Below are 18,816 nucleotides of genomic sequence, written 5' to 3' on the forward strand. Positions count from 1 at the left end.
GGCATGTGTATATGACCACATGGGGCTCTTTCCACTGAGTGCCTGGCTGGGCCTGGATGCCAGGAGAGTCCAATCCACAACATGCACTGCCAGGCCCATACAGAAGCACGCCTGGTAAGCAGGGCTGGCGTGTGCATGCTGTCCCGCATCCCTCTCTGGTGGTGTTTAATGGAGTTAATGGATTTAACTCTTATGGTTAATGTGAAACGTGCTCACTCAGACTGTAGGCTTAAATTGCAAACATAAAACAGCCTACAGGAGACTTCAGTGTAAGCAGTACAGACTCATTTCTTAGGGGAGCAAAGGACAACTGAAAAGGATTCACAAGTCATGCTTGAGGAGTCATTTTAATGTAACAGGATTTCCCTTAGAGAGGGTGGCTGTGGAATTTCTAGGTTTTCAGAGCATTTCATTAATTTTCATTGACTTTTTTATTTTATTTTATTTTTTTTGAGACGGAGTCTTGCTCTGTCACCCAGGCTGGAGTGCAGTGGCCGGATCTTAGCTCACTGCAAGCTCCGCCTCCCGGGTTCACGCCATTCTCCTGCCTCAGCCTCCCGAGTAGCTGGGACTACAGGCGCCCGCCACCTCGCCCGGATAGTTTTTTCTATTTTTCAGTAGAGACGGGGTTTCACCGTGTTAGCCAGGATGGTCTCGATCTCCTGACCTCGTGATCCGCCCGTCTCGGCCTCCCAAAGTGCTGGGATTACAGGCTTGAGCCACCGCGCCCGGCAATTAATTTTCATTGACTTTAATGGAAAAAGGTTACAGTAAAAAACAGGCTCCTGTCTCCCTGATGAGGCCTCTACATCTGGGCACTGCCCCAAGAGAGAAGGCCCTGGACCATTCACTCTATCCATTAGGGGAATCCCTGCTAGAACCTCCCTTCCTCCCCAGCCCCAGAATCATCCTGGGTGAGGGCTCTAGACAGAAAGAGCACCCCTCACCCAGAAGGAATCACCACACTCAAGTTACTAGAGCCTTTTTTTTTTTTTTTTTGAGACAGAGTCTTGCTCTGTCGCCCAGGCTGGAGTGCAGTGGCAGGGTCACAGCTCACCGCAAACTCTGCCTCCCAGGCTCAAGCGATCCTCCTGCCTCAGCCTCCTGAGTAGCTGGGACCACAGGTGTGCACCACCACACCCACCTAATTTTTTGTATTTTTGGTAGAGACAGGGTTTCATCATGTTGCTCAGGCTGCTCTCAAACTCCTGAGCTCAAGTGATTCACCCACCTTGTCCTCCCAAAGTGTTGGGATATAGGTGTGAGCCATGGCGCCCGGGCTAGAGCTTGTATTAGACCACCTGGGCTAAACTGACCCAACTGTATGATGAGGGCAAAAAACTGTCTCTTCATGTTTGCTTCCTGTCAGTATTTTCTTTATTAAAAATAAAAACAAAACAAAAACCCAGCAGGACCTTAACTTTCTTTTCTCTGAAACAACAAATAATCTATTCAAGTCTCCTTTGGGCTCAGTCTTATGTTTGCAATTTAAGCCTACAATCTGAATGGGCACAAGTTTTTACATTAATTAATTTCAAATTTTGTTTTTAATGTAGATAATTTTAAAGAATGATTTTATAATATTCCAGGGTATAAATAAATACAGCCCCTCAAATTCTCTAAAATTAATTTTTTAAAATTTAGATTTTTCCAGTTTTACTTATATTTGTGTGTGTGTATGTGTGTGTGTATTAAGTTCTATTCAATTTTACCACCTGTGTAGGTTCTTATATCCATCACCATAGTCAGGATACTAAACAGTTCCAACACACAAGGATCCCTTGTGTTGCCCTTTTATAAACACGCCCACCTCCCTCCTGCTCTCCACTCCCATTCTGACCCCTGTCAATCACTAATCTGTCCTCCATTTCCAAAACTTTGTCATTTTAAAATACATAAATTCAATTTTTAAAACAACAACTAACAGTTCCACTTGAAAAGTTTACGTCTATCGCCCCACCACTTCACTAAATTGAGTGGCATCAGGCCACTCTAAGGGCTAAAGAAATCTCTGTCCCATATTACAAGTTTCCCCAAATAATGCTATAAATGAAAATAAAGCCAGGCTGGGCTTGGTCGCTCACGCCCATAATCTCAACACTTTGGGAGGCTGAGGTGCAAAGATTGCTTGAGTTCAAGAGTTCAAGACCAGCCTGGGCAACATAGGGAGACCCATCTCTAAAAACAAAGGCCAGAAACTGGGCATGGTGGCTCACATCTATAATCCCAGCACTCTGGGAGGCCAAGGGAGGTGGAACACATGAGGTCAGGAGTTCAAGACCAGCCTAACCAAGATGGTGAAACCCCATCTCTACTAAAAATACAAAAATTAGCCAGGTGTGGTGGTGAGTGCCTGTAATCCCAGCCACTTGGGAGGTTGAGGCACGAGAACTGCTTGAACCCGGGAGGCGGGGGTTGCAGTGAGCCAAGATTGTGCCATTGCACTCCAGCCTGGATGACAGAGCGAGACTCCAACTCAAAAAAAAAAAAAAAAGGCCAGGAGCAGTGGCTCATGCCTGTAATCCCAGCACTTTGGGAGGCTGAGGCGGGTGGATCACCTGAGGTCAGGAGTTCGAGACCAGCCTGGCCAACATAGCAAAATCTGATTTCTACTAAAAAATACAAAAATTAGCCGGGTGTGGTGGCGTGTGCCTGTAATTCCAGCTACTTGGGAGGCTGAGGTGGGAGTATTGCTTGAACTTGGGAGGTGGAGGTTGCAGTGAGCTGAGATTGAGCCACTGCACTCCAGCCTGGGTGACAGAGCAAGACTCCATTTCAAAAAAAAAAAAAAAGAAAAAAAAAAGAGAAAGAAAGCAAATAAAGCCATATTCAAGGAATACAATTCTTAATATGAGAAGCATCTAGGATCTCCCATCACCAACAACCTAAATAATGGGCATGAGGGCCCAGTCCCAAGACAATGGACATGCTATAAAGGAGGGTGCTACATGGGCCCAGCTGGTAAGAAAAGTGTCTTAGTGAAGAGCCACAGCATTTAGCTGGTATTCTGACTGGAGTCCTCTAGGAAATTGACTAGAGGTCCCCATATCCTGGGGCTGTGATGGGGCAAAGGCTGGGTTTGCAGTATAAGAGTGGGCTGGTCACACTAACACTGCAGTTTAGAAGCAGCCAGGAAAGCTGACACTTTTGCAGACTTGTAAAGTCAGAGACAAGAAGTCAGTGATGCTCTCTGAAGAGACAGAAGATGGAAATGTCCTCAACTACACATTGTCAAGCTGCTGAATTCATCTGCAGCTCCACACCCTCAGTGACTCTCAACTGGTGGGAGCAGGAGGTGAAGTAGATGGGCCAACCCATTCCTTTGACGAATAGAAACAATGGAAAACCAAAAGAAAACAAGTGGTTTCAACCCCAGACTCTTCCTCTGGTTTCTAGGACCTCAGCCCACAAGCAGGACAAAAGGGCTGATAGAAGGGAAGCTGGAGGCAAGGTGTGAGAACGACGCTCAAAAGGGAAAGCTGGCCTGCTGGGGTACACTGTCCCACCTGCCTCCTTCCTCAGTACCACCCGCCTAGCTTTCCTCCAATTTCCATTATCACAGCCAGGACACGAAAAGGGGCTTTGGATTGGGACCCATTCTTTACTGGAAACAACTAGCCAATTGCAAACACTAACATAGCACAAAAGCACTTTGCAGGAACTGCCAAAAGCTTCTTTATTACCAACCATAACGACACTAGTGAAAAGCACGGCTCCTGTTTTCCTGACTGCGCATTCCCCTCTGGGCCGGGGGTGCTAATGGGTCTGTGAAGGGCTCCTCCTTGAAAGGCCTTAGAACAGGTCAAGAGAACCTCCTTTTAGCAAGGGTCCCCTGGAGCAGTGGTACAAGCTCTGTCAAACCTGCCCTCCCATGTTGCAACTCACAATAATCATGCTTACAGAGACTTCATGAGCTAGTCAGCCTATAATTACAGTTCTGCACACAGCCATGAAAGGGGAGCTTCTTACTCAACATGAATATTCCCACACCTCACTCAAAGTCCCAGTAAACTCTCCTGGGCCAGCCATCCATGTCATGGTGAGGCTGGAGCCTGCAGAGTATGAGGGTCATCTCTGCAATTCCACAAGAGGGAGAACTGAAACAGAAGAAGCTCCCTTATTTAGATGATGAAGGAAGACTTAGGGACCACTACTGTTCCAAGAATTACCAGTGAATCTTGCCAGGTTCCCTAAATCCCCACCTTGTAGGGATACGATGATGTTAAACCCAAACTTAAAACTTGTGTGCAAGCTATATTAGCCTATAGGCCATAGGGTCATTGCTCACTTAAGGCTTCCCTGTAGTGCAGACACTGTTCACGCATGTGGAGTCTGTTCTGTGCTTCAGGTTTGTTACACATAAAATAAGAGTAATGGCAAGGTCATCACCCTGATTCGACCGTTCCCAGGAGACTTCCAATGCTCACCCTTGTAACACCACCAGCAGTCTGGTCTTCTTGCGGATGTAGGCTGACTGGCGGGCAGAGCGGTTCTGCTGGGCCTCCAGGGCATTGGAAAGGTATCTCTGGAAGTGTGCAGCATGAAAACATTCAGAACTGTCCATGATTTGGCGATACACCATCCATCTGGAAAGGGAAAATGTAACCTCAGAATGGGGGCCACCTGATGACCTGGCCCCATATGTTCAGCCATGGATTCAAATGTGACCATGACTTTTAAAGCCATTCTGCCCAGTGAATCCATTCAGGAGAAAGCCATCCTGGCCTCACAGAAAAAAGGCAGAGGGCACTGGATGGGTTGGAAGCCCAGTATCCTGAAACCACTGTCACTGGGGCTTTTGATAGGAAACCCCTTGCCACAGGGAAAATGGTCAGGTAAGTACTTGACCAACAGACATCAGAGGTAAGAAAGACTCCTTCTGACCAGGCAGTCACTTTCTGAAGGACCATGCAAAAGATGGCTTCAGTTAGTCTCTTGCTAAGAATAAGAAATGGGCAGGGCTGGCCGGGCATGGTGGCTCATGCCTGTAATCCCAGCACTTTGGGAGGCCGAGGCGGGCGGATCACCTGAAGTCAGGAGTTCAAGACCAGCCTGATCAACTGGTCTTGGAGAAACCCTATCTCTACTAAAAATACAAAATGGGCAGGGTGTAGTGGCGCATGCTTGTAATCCCAGCTACTTGGGAGGCTGAGGCAGGAGAATCGCTTGAACCCAGGAGGCGGGTGCTGCAGTGAGCCAAGATCACACCACTGCACTCCAGCCTGGGCAACAAGAGTGAAACTCCATCTCAAAAAAAAAAAAAAAAAAAAAGAAATGGGCAGGGTGAATAATTCAGAATGTTTATAGAACAAAAACACTAGACACGAGGAACTGGTTAGACATTTAGTACTTAATAAATGAGGTCCCATATTTCCCGAACATCGCTCTATAATTTGCCTCCCCATTCCCCATAATATCCCATCCTAAACTGCTGACTCTAGGCAATTTCAGACTTCTAAATTTCTTTATGGCCTCCTGCAGGATGCCTTACTTTGGGGTAGGCTGACTAGATATTAAACACCTGGTTCAATCAGCAAAGGTTGTTTAGTAATCTGACAGCCAGGTGGAAGTGAAGAATGAATGATTTTCCTGATTTCACCTGGGCCAACCTGTTCCAGCGGCATCTGAACTCAGGCAGTCTCCTTGTGCTCATGGAAGGATCATCACATCCACCAGCTCCTAAGTTTTTATGACCCTGAATTTCCCTGCTGATCACTCCCAGGCCTCTGCACTTGCTTGACCTGCTGCTACAATGCTCTCCCCCAGTAGCCACATGTTTTATTCCTTAAAGTCTTTGCTCAAATGTCACCTCCTTAGTGAAGTTTTCCCAGACCACTCAATTTCAAACTGGAATCTAAGGCACACAGTAGCATGTGCCTGTAATCTCAGCTACTTTGTAGAATGAGGTGGGAGGATCACTTGAGCTCAGGAGTTTGAGACCAGCCTGGACAACACAGCAAAACCCCATCTCCAAAAAATTTTTAAAAAATTAGTTGGGTGTGATGGTGCACACCTGTAGTCCTGCCTACTTGGGAGGGTTAGGTGGGAGGATAATTTGAACCCAGGAGTTTGAGGCTACAGCGAACTATGATTGTGCCACTGTACCCAAGTTTGGGTGACAGAGAGAGACCCTATCTCCAAAAACAAAACAGAAAACTGGAACCCCACTTCCAGCCCTGCACTTCCTATAACCTTCTCTGCTCTATTTTCTGTTGTTTTGTTTTTTAATCAGAGTCTCACTCTGTTGCCCAGGCTGGGATGCAGTGGCACAATCTCATCTCACTGCAGCCTCGCCCTCCTGGGTTCAAGTGATTCTCCCACCTTAGCCTCCTGAGTAGCTGGGACTATAGATGCGTTCCACCAAATTTGGCTAATTTTTGTAGGTTTCACCATGTTGCCAAGGCTGGTCTCAAATTCCTGGGCTCAGGCGATCCACCCACTTTTGCCTCCCAAAGTGCTGGGATTACAGGTGTGAGCCACAGAACCCAGCCCCTTCCCTGCTTCATTTTCTTCGTAGAACTTTTCACAAGTTAATATACTTTTCCTTATCTGTCTGTCTTCCCAAACTAGAATGTAAGCTCCATTAAGGGCAGAGATTTTCTTGTCTGTTTGTTCATCGATGTATTCTCTCATACTCAGACCAGTGCCTGGCATACAGGAAGTGCTCAGTAGAGCATTAAATGAATGGCTGACTACCGTGCTGATACCAGTCCCACCAAGGCCAGTACATGTCTAAGGTTTTCCAATGCCTAGGCAGGCCCAAGTTAGAATCCCTTTCCCCACAGCAAAGGCAGCAGCCATACTAACCTGCCATATTCTTTATGCAGAGTGACCAGAAAAGCACAGAGCTCGCTAGCGTGACAGCCTGGGAGGCCGGTTACAATGCTGATAATTACCTACATGAAGAAAAAGTCATGGGTTTGCAATTCAACTGCATTGCATTGTGTAAGAAGAGGTTAAGAGAACTGACTTCTGGTGCCAAGCATTGTGGGTCTGAACCTCAGTATGACCTCTCACTAACTCTGTGACCTTTGGCCAATGACAGAACCTACATTATAAAGTGGGTGTGAGGATTAACTGGGTTAACATAAGCAAAATGTTTAGAACAGTGCTTGGCACGTAGCAAATACCATATAAAATGTAGTGTTACTAGTCTAATTTTTACTAGAGTAGTAACATTAATTAGAGCAGATTGTGAATAGATTAGTTAAAATACAATGCATTAAAGGACCTACCTGCTTGAGACCACATCTCTTCTGTAAAGCAGACATTCAGGCATATTATGACTTTTTTCCCAGTAGTAACATTTCTTAGGAAAACACTGGGCAGAAAGGAGGTCTGGGACAAAAATGCCCCAGGCTACACTGGTGTGGTAAACTAGGGCAGAGGACAGGAGAGTGGTGCTGGGGATGCTTCTGCCTGGTTGCCTGTGCCCTCTAAGTCATATGGTCAGGGCTAAGCAGGGCTAAGTTTTTTTTGTTTTTTGTTTTTTTTTTTTGAGATGCAGTCTCACTCTGTTGCCCAGGCTGAAGTGCCGTGGTGTGATCTCAGCTTACTACAACCTCCACCTCCTGGGTTCAAGAGATTCTTCTGCCTCAGCCTCCCAAGTAGCTGGGATTACAGGCATGTGCCACCACACCTGGCTCATTTTTGTATTTTTAGTAGAGACGGTGTTTCACCATGTTGGCCAGACTGGTCTCAAACTCCTGACCTCGGGTGATCCACTGACCTTCGCCTCCCAAAGTGCTGGACTTACAGGCATGAGCCGCCGCGTCTGGCCAACCAGGGCTAAGTCTTTTTTTTTTTTTTTTGAGACGGAGTCTCGCTCTGTCACCCAGGCTGGAGTGCAGTGGCCGGATCTCAGCTCACTGCAAGCTCCGCCTCCTGGGTTCACGCCATTCTCCTGCCTCAGCCTCCCAAGTAGCTGGGACTACAGGCGCCCGCCACCTCGCCCGGCTAAGTTTTTGTATTTTTAGTAGAGACGGGGTTTCACCGTGTTAGCCAGGATGGTCTCGATCTCCTGACCTCATGATCCGCCCGTCTCGGCCTCCCAAAGTGCTGGGATTACAGGCTTGAGCCACCGCGCCCGGCCTAGGGCTAAGTCTTAACTCACTGTGTGTGTGAAGCACTTGTGATTCTAGAAGAGGAGAAGAGTGGCCAGGCTGAACTGTCCTAACTTTATTATACACCCATGGGCAAACAGGTCCCCTTTCAGGTAGATATTCCAAAGCAACTTAAGAAATTCACTGAAAAAGGAGGCATCAGGCAGGTGAGGACAGGAATCATGTAATCACCGAGGGAGGTCTATGTAAATGACTTGGCATGGCAAGTGCCTCTGTAAGTTTTTTTTCTTTTTTTTGAGACTGAGTCTCCCTCTGCTGTCAGGCTGGAGTGCAGTGTGCAATTTTGGCTCGCTGCAACCTCCGCCTCCCGGGTTCAAGTGATTCTCCTGCCTCAGCCTCCTGAGTAGCTGGAACTACAGGTGCCGACCACCATGCCCAGCTAATTTTTTGTATTTTTAGTACAGACTGGGTTTCACCATGTTGGCCAGGACGGTCTCGATCTCTTGACCTTGTGATCCACCCGCCTTGGCCTCCCAAAGTGCTGGGATTACAGGCGTGAGCCACCACGCCCAGCCTGTAAGTTTTATTTCACAATACACAAGACTCACTGGGACAGGCCCAGTCACAAATATGCTAAAGCTAAGCCTGGAAGCACTCATCACTTGAGCTACCCACATCAGCACAGAGAAGATGGCCGTGAATCCCTCTTCTTTTGTAGGACCCAGAAGCTGTCTCTTGTTCCCTCCGACCAGGGCCTCTACACCGTACCCCTTTCTACCCCTCAGGCAGTACTCCATGTTTATCCTCCTCCCATCCAGCTTTCCCTGTCTTCGTTCCTATTCCTCAGTGCCCAGGTCTCAGCCCCTCAAATCACAGCACATGTACATAAAGCCAGACATGTTTTTACTTTAAGGCCAGTCCAAAAGCACCATTTTTTTTTTTTTCAGATGGAGTCTCGCTCCATTGCCCAGGCTGGAGTGCAGTGGTGCGATCTCAGCTTACTACAACCTCTGCTTCCTGGGTTCATGCAACTCTCCCGTCTTGGCCTCCCAAGGAGCTGGGACTACAAGCACCTGCCACCACGCCTGGCTAATTTTTGTATTTTTAGTAGAGACGGGGTTTCACCTTGTTGGTCAGGCTGGTCTTGAACTCCTGACCTTAGATGATCCACCTGCCTCAACCTCCCAAAGTGCTGGGATTACAGGCATGAGCCATCCCGCCCGGCCAAGCACCTTTGAATAAAATATAAATAAATATTGCACCTTTGAATAAAACATAACAAGTAGGTATTTTCAGATGCTTTACACTCTTGCCTTAGGGAAAAAATGACGTTTCTCATTGCTTAGTGCTTTTATTTCCTTTTGCAGCTGAGTATCTTCTAGACTTGCATGGAAATAAATGCCCTCTTTGAGCCTATTAAGACTTATGGTTCTGGGCTGCGCGCGGTAGCTCATGTCTGTAAACCCAGCACTTTGGGAGGCTGAGGCGGGCAGATCACTTGAAGCAAGGAGATCCAGACCAGCCTGGCAACATGGTAAAACTCTGACTCTACTAAAAATACAAAAATTAGCTGGGCTTGGTGGCACATGCCTGTAATCCCAGCTACTGGGGAGGCTGAGGCTGGAGAATCACTTGAACCTGGGAGGCAGAGGTTGCAGTGAGCCGAGATCGGGCCACTGGACTTCAGCCTGGGCAACAGAGCAAGACTCCATTTCAAAAAAAAAAAAAAAAAAAAAAAAGCTGGGCATGGTGGCTCATGCCTGTAATCCCAGCACTTTGGGAGACCGAGGCAGGTGGGTCACTTGAGGTCAGGAGTTTGAGACCATCCTGGCCAACATAGTGAAACCCCATCTCTATTAAAAATACAAAAAATTAACAGGGCGTGGTGGCAGGTACCTGAAGTTCCAGCTACTTGAGAAGCCGATGCAGGAGAATTGCTTAAACCCAGGTGGCGGAGGTTGCAGATCGCGCCATTGCACTCCAGCCTAGGTGACAGAGCAAGACTCAAAAAAAAAAAAAAGAAAAAAAAAAAAAGAAAAAAAGACCATCCTGGCTAACATGGTGAAACCCTGTCTCTACTAAAAATACAAAAAGTTAGCCGGGCGTGGGGGCGCATGCCTGTAATCCTGGCTACTCGGGATGCTGAGGCAGGAGAATCCCTTGAACCCAGAAGGTGGAGGGTGCAGTGAGCCAAGATCACGCCACTGCACTCCCGCCTGGCCAACAGAGTGAGAGTGAGATTCTGTCTCAAAAAAAAAAAAAGAGACTTATGGTTCTGAAGGAACGGTGGGAGGGGGTCAAGAGGAGGAAAGCGTGAGGCAGGAGTAGATTAAAATCCACTCTGGGGGCCGGGCGCAGTGGCTCACACCTGTAATCCCATCACTTGGAAGCCTGGGGTGGGCGGATTACCTGAGGTCAGGAGTTTGAAACCAGCCTGGTCAACATGGTGAAACCCTGTCTCTACCAAAAATACAAAAATTAGCCAGGCGTGGTGATGCATGCCTGTGATCCCAGCTACTCAGGAGTCTGAGGCAGGAGAATCACTTGAGCCCAGGAGGCGGAGGCTGCAGTGAGCCAAGATCACGCCAGTGCACTCCACCCTGGGCAACAACAACAACAAAAAACCAAAACAAACAAACAAAAAAACCTCCACTCTGGGGAAGATAGTGTTTATAAAGTATCACTTTACTCTGCTGATTCCAGCAAGGCCTGAATAACATGGGTGCCCTTCCCTGTATTAAGCACAATGTGTCAACCACTGCCAGGTAAGTTCCTGTCACAATCAGGAAGAGCTGATAGCATGAAAGCACTGAGTAGGAGTTTAAATGTTCTTGAGAGGCCAGGGGAGGGCACGGCAAGATGCCAGGGTTTTGTCACTGTCATGAGGCTTGGCCAGGGTAAATGTAGACACCTGACACAGACATTGTACACAGCAGGTTGCATGTGTATCATTACATTTCAGGATCCAAGGAAGTGGAGAGTCCTGTAACAGGGACTCCATCTGAGTTCTTGTTAACTGACACAAAAGATCCAGGGGCAGGCTCTCAAGATTATCTTCCTGTGAATTCCCAACATATCTAGTGAGCTCTTCTACCTTGTCATTTTCTACTCTGTGAGTAGGGTTGATTTCAGCTTGCTGCAGCAGGACAGGAAGATGGGTCCTCATCACAGGCTCCTGGCTAATGCTGCTGATGGCGAAATGCTGGAGAAACCTAAAAACACAAAGACAATGCTATTATGTTACCATCCTAGCCTTTCCTGAAGGTGCCTACTCACATGAAAAAGTTTTTACTTAATTGTTGAAAAATAAACCTTGGAGAGATTCTCTCTAGAGAATAAAATTGTGTACAGTGTGTTTCTGCGAAACTTTACAGTGATCTCTAAGAAATTACAAGAAAAAGGAGCTAAAAGGACCAACATTGAGGTTTCTGACATTTCAAAAGCCAGAATATTAAACATCTATAAACAGAACCAGAGCTTACCAGTCTAGCTCTGGGAGTTTGGCTGAGAGTAACTTTAGGGAACTCCGTTTCTCCCCAGCAGGCTGGCTCAGGGCACTGAAGAGCTTCTGTGCACTGGAGTGCCTGGAATAACAAAAGCTCACAGATTAGAAGTTCATCTTCCTTTAGCACATACACTTTACAAAACTGGTTCTGATGTTTTCAAGCCAGAGTCCAGTGACAGAGTCAACTCTTGCAAAACACCCATTTCAGACTTAAACAAAATGAGGTGTTAGTGTATGATGATGGGTACATCCACATAGAAAGGCTGGCCTGAAATCCCTTGATAATACCATGAGTTTCTGATTCTTGGTGGTTTCACTTCTCTTCTTTTTCTTTTTTTGAGACAGAGTCTCACTCTGTTACCCAGGCTGGAATGCAGTGGCACAATCTTGGCTCACTGCAACCTCTGCCTCCCAGGTTCCAGAGATTCTCCAGCCTCAGCCTCCCGAGCAGCTGAGATTACAGGTGCATACCACCACGACCGGCTAGTTTTTGTATTTTTAGAAGAGATGAGGTATCACCTTGTTGGCCAGGCTGGTCTTGAACTCCCGACCTCAGGTGATCCACCACCTTGGCCTCCCAAAGTCCTGCAATTACAGGCTTGAACCACTGTGCCCGACCTTTTTCTTTTTTTTTTTTTTTTGAGACGGAGTCTCGCTCTGTCACCCAGGCTGGGGTGCAGTGGCCGGATCTCAGCTCACTGCAAGCTCCGCCTCCCGGGTTCACGCCATTCTCCTGCCTCAGCCTCCCGAGTAGCTGGGACTACAGGCGCCCGCCGCCACGCCCGGCTAAGTTTTTGTATTTTTAGTAGAGACGGGGTTTCACCGTGTTAGCCAGGATGGTCTCGATCTCCTGACCTCGTTCTTTTTCTTTTTTTAAAGAAGCCCTTGATGTATTATGTTGAATTCTCCATATACAATGAGCAGTCATGAAGATGGTCTTCTTCAGGGCAACATGGTCACAGGACTGGGGCAATCCAGGGGACTGAGAGGGAGCGTGAGGATGGGAGGCGGGGCTACCTCTTGCTATTTCACATTAGAGACAAACTGTAACACAGTCCATGGGCCTGCAATCACCCCCTTTTATCATCTGGCATAATGCTTGATGTAGTTGTCCACTTTATTCTGGAAGTCCTCCTTGTCCTGCAAATGATGTTCTGCAGCTTCAATATTCAGTGGATCATCAAAATTCAAAAGATCAGTAAACAAAGAGTTTAATCCCCAAACGACATCCTTTAATGTTCTCTTGGGAGCCCAGCTGTGCCGTCAATTGAATGTTCTCTCAGTAAACTCAGACATATTTCCCCTATCTCTGTGATGTTGAGGTGCCAGATCTTGGTCAGGCATTTCATTTTGGGAGGCATCATGTTGTACGCATCGGGCACTTCAAACTGAAATTTTCCACCCTGGTAGTAACCCTCATCTGGAGTTACTGTTAGCTGAAAACAGTGAAGCTTGTTTGGATCAGGAAAATGCACTTTACATGTACAAGGTAAATTAGCTTCAAGTTCTGCAACCTCTGTAGTCCCAATTGCTAAGTGGGAGGATCACCTGAGCCTGGGAGGTCGAGGCTGCAGTGAGCCAGGACCGCACCACTGCACTCTACCGTGGGTGACAGAGTAAGACCCTGGGCTCCCGGAGACAGGTGAGACTGGCTCAGCGCCCAACACCATGCCTGGCCCGGGTCAGGGCTATGAGAGGCGGCCCCTCATAGATACACTGGCTCCTGGCAGTGGGGACCTTTTTTTTTTTTTTGAGAAAGGGTCTTGATCCATCACTCAGGCTGAAGTGCAATGGCATGGTCATGGCTCACTGCAACTTTTAACTCCTGGTCTCAAGTAACCCTTCCACCCCGGCCTCCTGAGTAGCTGAAACTACAGGCATGCGCCACTATACCCAGCTAATTTTTAAGTTTTTGTAGGGATGGGGTCTCACTATGTTGCCCAGGCAGGCTGGTCTCGAACTCTTGTGCTCAATTCATCCTTCTGCCTCAGCCTCCCAAAGTGTTGGGATAACAAGTGTGAGGCACTGCACGTGGCCCTCTCTTGCCTTCTATTCTCCCAAGGGCACCGGCTACCTGCAAGTTGGCAGCACTGAAATGTCTGTGTTGACCCTTTCAGAAGCCAAGACCCCTGTGTTACATAATGCGAGGCATCTTGCAGAGAAAGCACGCCCACAAAGCCTAGGGAAGCAAGCACAAATATTGAAGCAGCCACTTACAATCTCTTTTGTTCCACAGATAATCCACCTTCCTGGATCACTTTTAAAGAGAGCCCTGAGTTATCCTGCTGTTGCCAGAGGGAGAAGACCTAAACAAAACAGAATTTGAGCAAAGAACACTTTAAACCCAACAACAGGATATGGAACCCACATGGGGATTTGATGGTTGTTGAAAATCTAGACTGTCACTGCAGAGAAAATGACTATAACAAACAAGTTTGCTTCAAAAATAGAGGCCTCAAGCAATTTTGTTCTGTACTTTTAAAAACCAGAATGTCTTTCTGGGTTACTCCCCCAGGGATTCTGCTCCTTGAGAGGTCAGGAAGCATGGAGAAAGGGGTCGGGTAACACTGTCCTCGCAGCAGAGGCATGTTCTCCTCTAGGGATACGGACAGGAGTGGTTCAAGTAACTCCTGCCTAGAGGCAGAGGGATGGCTGAAGAGAATCTAAAGGGCTGTCTTTACTTTCCCAGATTGAAAGGATAAGCACAAGGAGGTAAAAAGGTCCAGCAAAGCTGGGAGACACAGACTGGGCTGAGAAGCTATTCTACAGCCAAGGTCAACTCTTGCATCCTCTATGGTCTGCGAATCTGACCTGAGGGAGGAACACTGTCCCATCACAAGCTGCTGTAACCACACCTTTCCAAGAATTCCCACTAGTCATGAGGTTAGCCATCAGTTTGGCTTTGGCTATTGCTTGGTCTCTAAGTGGGTCGTATCATTCTTGTAAACTCCTTCATCTATGCAATCTGTGCTGAGCACCTATAATGTGCAGCCTGCCAGGTGGTACCATTCGCAAGAGGGACTGTGACCCATGGGGAAGGAGAGTATAGGGTGGCAAAGAGAACACTAATTCAGTAGGTAGGGCCCAACAATTCAATAAAGTAGCTAAATAAGAGATAACCCTAATTAGGATTTAAAGAGGACAAAGTAGATTTTTCTTAAAGGCTAAAAACCCTCTTGTTCAGTTTCTTTAGGCTCTCACCTCTCCCTGCCAACAGCGCCATTCCAGAACCTGAAGGGATCAGAAGCAGTCACCGCACACCAGCCAGCCCTCGTAACTCTGCCTCTCATCACTTCACTGTTAGCCCCAAGACGCTGCCTTACCATTTATATTGCTAGGGGGAAAAAAAGTAGTAGTAGTTTTGCTGAATAATGACTGATGTTACCTCTGAGTAAAATGCTTGGTATATCTTCGATTTGGGGAAAAGGGCAATCATCAGAAAACTGCTTGATCCATGGAAATGAACTGGGAGGTGAGGAAGCAATGAGCTTTTGAAGTCTATGAGAAGGGCAGCAACAGTACTGGTGGAATCCTAAAGCGAAAAGGAGGGAGCATCAGCAAGAAGGGCATCTGCGCAATTATAGCACTCACAACTACTGCCGGAACACACAGAATCAATTTCGGTACAATTATTGTCACATTATGTAGCTCACTGGGGTTTGGTATAGATGTGCTTTACTTATAGGAGATACAGGAAATAAAAGGATTTTTTTTTTTTTTTTGAGACAGGGTCTTGCTATGTCACCCAGGCTAGAGTGTGATGGCTCACTGCAGCCTCAAACTCCTGGGCTCAAGCAATTCTTCTGCCTCAGCCCCTCAAGTAGCTGAGACTACAGACACATGCCACCATGCCTGGCTACTTTTCTTTAAACTTTCTGCAGAGACAGGGGCTTTCTATGTTGCCCAGGCTGGTCTCAAACTCCTGGTCTCAAGTGATCCTCCCACGTTGGCCTCCCCAAGTGTTGGGATTACAGGAGTGAGCCACCACCCCTAATCTGGATTTTTTCCCCTAAAGTGAAAATGTCATCTCAAAATTCATTCTAGGATATTAATCCCTTATCAGATAAATGATTTGTGAATATTTTCTTCCATTCTGAGGATTGTCTTTTCACTCTCTGGATAATGTCCTTTAATACACAGAAGTTTTAAATATTGACAGAGTCCAATTCACATATTTTTTCATTTGCTGTCTGTGCTTTTAGTATCACACCCAAGAAATCATTGCCAAATCCAATATCATCAAGATTTTCCCCTGTATTTTCTTCAAAGAGTTTTATCATTTTAGCTCTGTGTTTTTTTTTTTCTTTTTTTTTTTTTGAGATGGAGTCCCACTCTGCTGTCCAGGCTGGAGTGCAAAAGCGCGATCTCAGCTCGCTGCAACCTCCGCCTCCTGGGTTCAAGCGATTCTCCTGCTTCCCGAGTAGCTGGGACTACATGTGCGTGCCACCGTGCCCAGCTAATGCTTGTATTTTCAGTAGAGATGGGGTTTCACTATGCTGGCCAGGCTGGTCTCGAACTCCCGACCTCATGATCTGCCTGCCTCGGCCTCCCAAAGTGCTGGGATTGCATATTGTTTTAGCTCTTAACGTTTGTTTTTGATCCATTTTCAGTTAATTTATTGTACAGGGCATAAAGTAAGGGTCAAACTTCATTCTCTTGCACACGGATATCTAGTTTTCCTAGCACCATTTTTTTTTTTTTTGAGACAGGGTCCCACTCAGGGCACCTGTGCCCAGGTTGGAGTGCAGGGGCGCCATCTTGGCTGACTGGCCTCCACCTCCTGGGTTCAAGCGATTCTCATGCTTCAGCCTCCTGCCTGGCTGGGATTACAGGGGCCCACCCACCACACCCAGCTAATTTCTGTATTTTTAGTACAGACAGGGTTTTGCCATGTTGGCCAGGCTGGTCTCAAACTCTTAGCCTCAAGTGATCTGCCCTCCTCGGCCTCCCAAAGTGCTGGGATTACAGGCGTGAGCCACCGCACCAGGCCTCTCAGCACCATTAGTTAAAAAGACTGTCCTTTTGACATTGAATGGTTCTGGCATCCTTGTCAAAAATGATTCGATACAAAAGTTTATTTCTGGGCTCTCCATGGGTCTAGTCCACTGGTCCATATGCCTGACCTTTTGCCAGTACCACACTGTTAGGTCACTGTAGCTTCGCAGTGAGTTTTGAAACAAGAAAATGTATGTGTTACAACTTTCTTTTTCAAGATTGTTTTAAACAATCAGGGTCCCTTGAGAGTCTATATATTCTATATGAAGTTTAGGATGGGTTTTCCTATTTCTTTCTTTCTTTTTTTTTTTTTTGAAACATAGTTTTCACTCTGTTACCCAGGTTGGAGTGTAGTGGCACAATCTCGGCTCACTGCAACCTCTGCCTCCCAGGTTCAAGCGATTCTTGTGCCTCAGCCTTCCGAGTAGCTGGGATTATAGGTATGTGCCACCACATCTTCCTAATTTTTGTATTATTAATAGAGACAGGGTTTCACCATGCTGGCCAGGTTGGTCTCAAACTCCTGACCTCAAGTGATCCACCTGCCTCAGCCTCTTAAAGTGCTGGGATTGTAAGTGTGAGCCACCACGTCCGGCAGGGTTTTCCTATCTGCAAAAAATGCCATTGGGATTTTGATACGGACGGCACTGAACCTGCAGGTTCCGTTGGGCAGTATTGTCTTAATATTAAGTCTTCTGATTCATGAACATGGATGTTTTTCCTTCATTTAGGTTGTCTTTAATTTTTCTGCAATATTTTACAGTTTTCAGTGTACAAATCTCTCATTTTCTTGGTTAAATTTACTCCTTAGTACTTTACTGTTTTTGATGCTAATGTAAATTGAATTGTTTTCTTTTTTTGAGACAGGGTCTCACTCTGTTGCTCAGGCTAGAGCACAGTGTGGCATGATCATAGCTCACTGCAACTGCTGCCTCCTGGGCTCAGGAGATCCCCCCACCTCACCTCTCAAGTAGCTTGGGACTACAGACATGTGCCACCATGCCCCACTAATTTTAAAAAATTTTTTGAGGCTGGGTGCACTCCAGCCTGGGTGACAGAGCAAGACTCCATCTAAATAATAATAATAATTATCATAATCTTTTGTAGAGATGGAATTTCACCACGTTACCCAGGCTTGTCTCAAAGTCCTGGACTCAAGTGATCCATCTGCCTTGGCCTCCCAAAGTGCTGGCATTACAGGCTTCAGCCACTGCATCCAGCCCTGGAATTGTTTTATTAATATCTTTCTCAGATTGTTCACTGGTAGGGCATAGAAATGAAACTCATTTTGAAAAAAATTATAAAAACAGAACAGAGAGGAAAGTTAAAAAAAATTAATCGAAAGTCCCATCACCTAAACCCAACTATAGCTAACATTTAGTACTTTCGTTTTCCGTTTTTTTTTTTTTCAGAGACAGGGTTTTGCTCTGTCTCCCAGGCTGGAGTCCAGTGGTACAATCATAGCTCATTGCAAGTGCGAGCTCATTGCAACCTCGAACTTCTGGGCTCAAGTGATCCTCCCACCTAAGTCTCCCAAATAGCTGTGACTTCAGGCACATGCCATCATGCTGGGCCTTTTTTTTTTTTTTTCTTTTTTGAGATGGAGTTTCACCAGCCTTGGAGCCCAGGCTAGAGTACAATGGTGCAATCTCGGCTCACTGCAACCTCCCTCTCCCGGGTTAAAGTGATTCTCCTGCCTCAGTCTCCCGAGTACCTGGGACCACAGGCGCACAGTACCATGCACAGCTAATTTCTGTATTTTTAGTAGAGACGGCATTTCACCATGCTGGTGAGGCTGGTCTCGAACTCCTGACCTCAGGTGATCCGCCCTTCTCAGCCTCCCAAAGTGCTAGGATTACAGGCGTGAGCCACCACGCCCAGCCCCATATCCTGTTTTTAAAACTTAATTTATCGGCCGGGCGCGGTGGCTCAAGCCTGTAATCCCAGCACTTTGGGAGGCCGAGGCGGGTGGATCATGAGGTCAGGAGATCGAGACCATCCTGGTTAATATGGTGAAACCCCGTCTCTACTAAAAATACAAAAAACTAGCCGGGCGTGGTGGCGGGCGCCTGTAGTCCCAGCTACTCGGAGGCTGAGGCAGGAGAATGGCGTGAACCTGGGAGGCGGAGCTTGCAGTGAGCCGAGATCGCGCCACTGCACTCCAGCCTGGGTGACACAGTGCGAGACTCCGTCTCAAAAAAAAAAAAAAAAAAAAAAAAAAAACTTAATTTATCATTACCATCAGCCATGTTA

At 46.9% G+C, this 18,816-nt stretch overlaps 1 protein-coding gene and 1 pseudogene across 2 annotated transcripts in view; both read right to left on the minus strand.

Annotated features, from left to right (window-relative positions):
• Positions 1-18,816, minus strand: part of C10H20orf194 (chromosome 10 C20orf194 homolog) — a 167,710-nt gene that overhangs the window by 39,606 nt on the left and 109,288 nt on the right. For both annotated transcript variants that reach the window (XM_025398588.1, XM_025398587.1), the window contains exons 22-27: positions 14,954-15,100; positions 13,786-13,874; positions 11,546-11,647; positions 11,158-11,275; positions 6,808-6,896; positions 4,428-4,586 (exon numbers count right to left, since the gene is read on the minus strand). In XM_025398588.1, coding sequence (XP_025254373.1) covers positions 4,428-4,586; positions 6,808-6,896; positions 11,158-11,275; positions 11,546-11,647; positions 13,786-13,874; positions 14,954-15,100 — 704 coding nt within the window. The remainder of the gene's footprint in view (positions 1-4,427; positions 4,587-6,807; positions 6,897-11,157; positions 11,276-11,545; positions 11,648-13,785; positions 13,875-14,953; positions 15,101-18,816) is intronic.
• LOC112632700 lies at positions 12,652-13,238 on the minus strand (annotated as a pseudogene).

Source organism: Theropithecus gelada, chromosome 10, assembly GCF_003255815.1.
Source record: "Theropithecus gelada isolate Dixy chromosome 10, Tgel_1.0, whole genome shotgun sequence".
NCBI classification, from domain to species: Eukaryota; Metazoa; Chordata; class Mammalia; order Primates; family Cercopithecidae; genus Theropithecus; species Theropithecus gelada.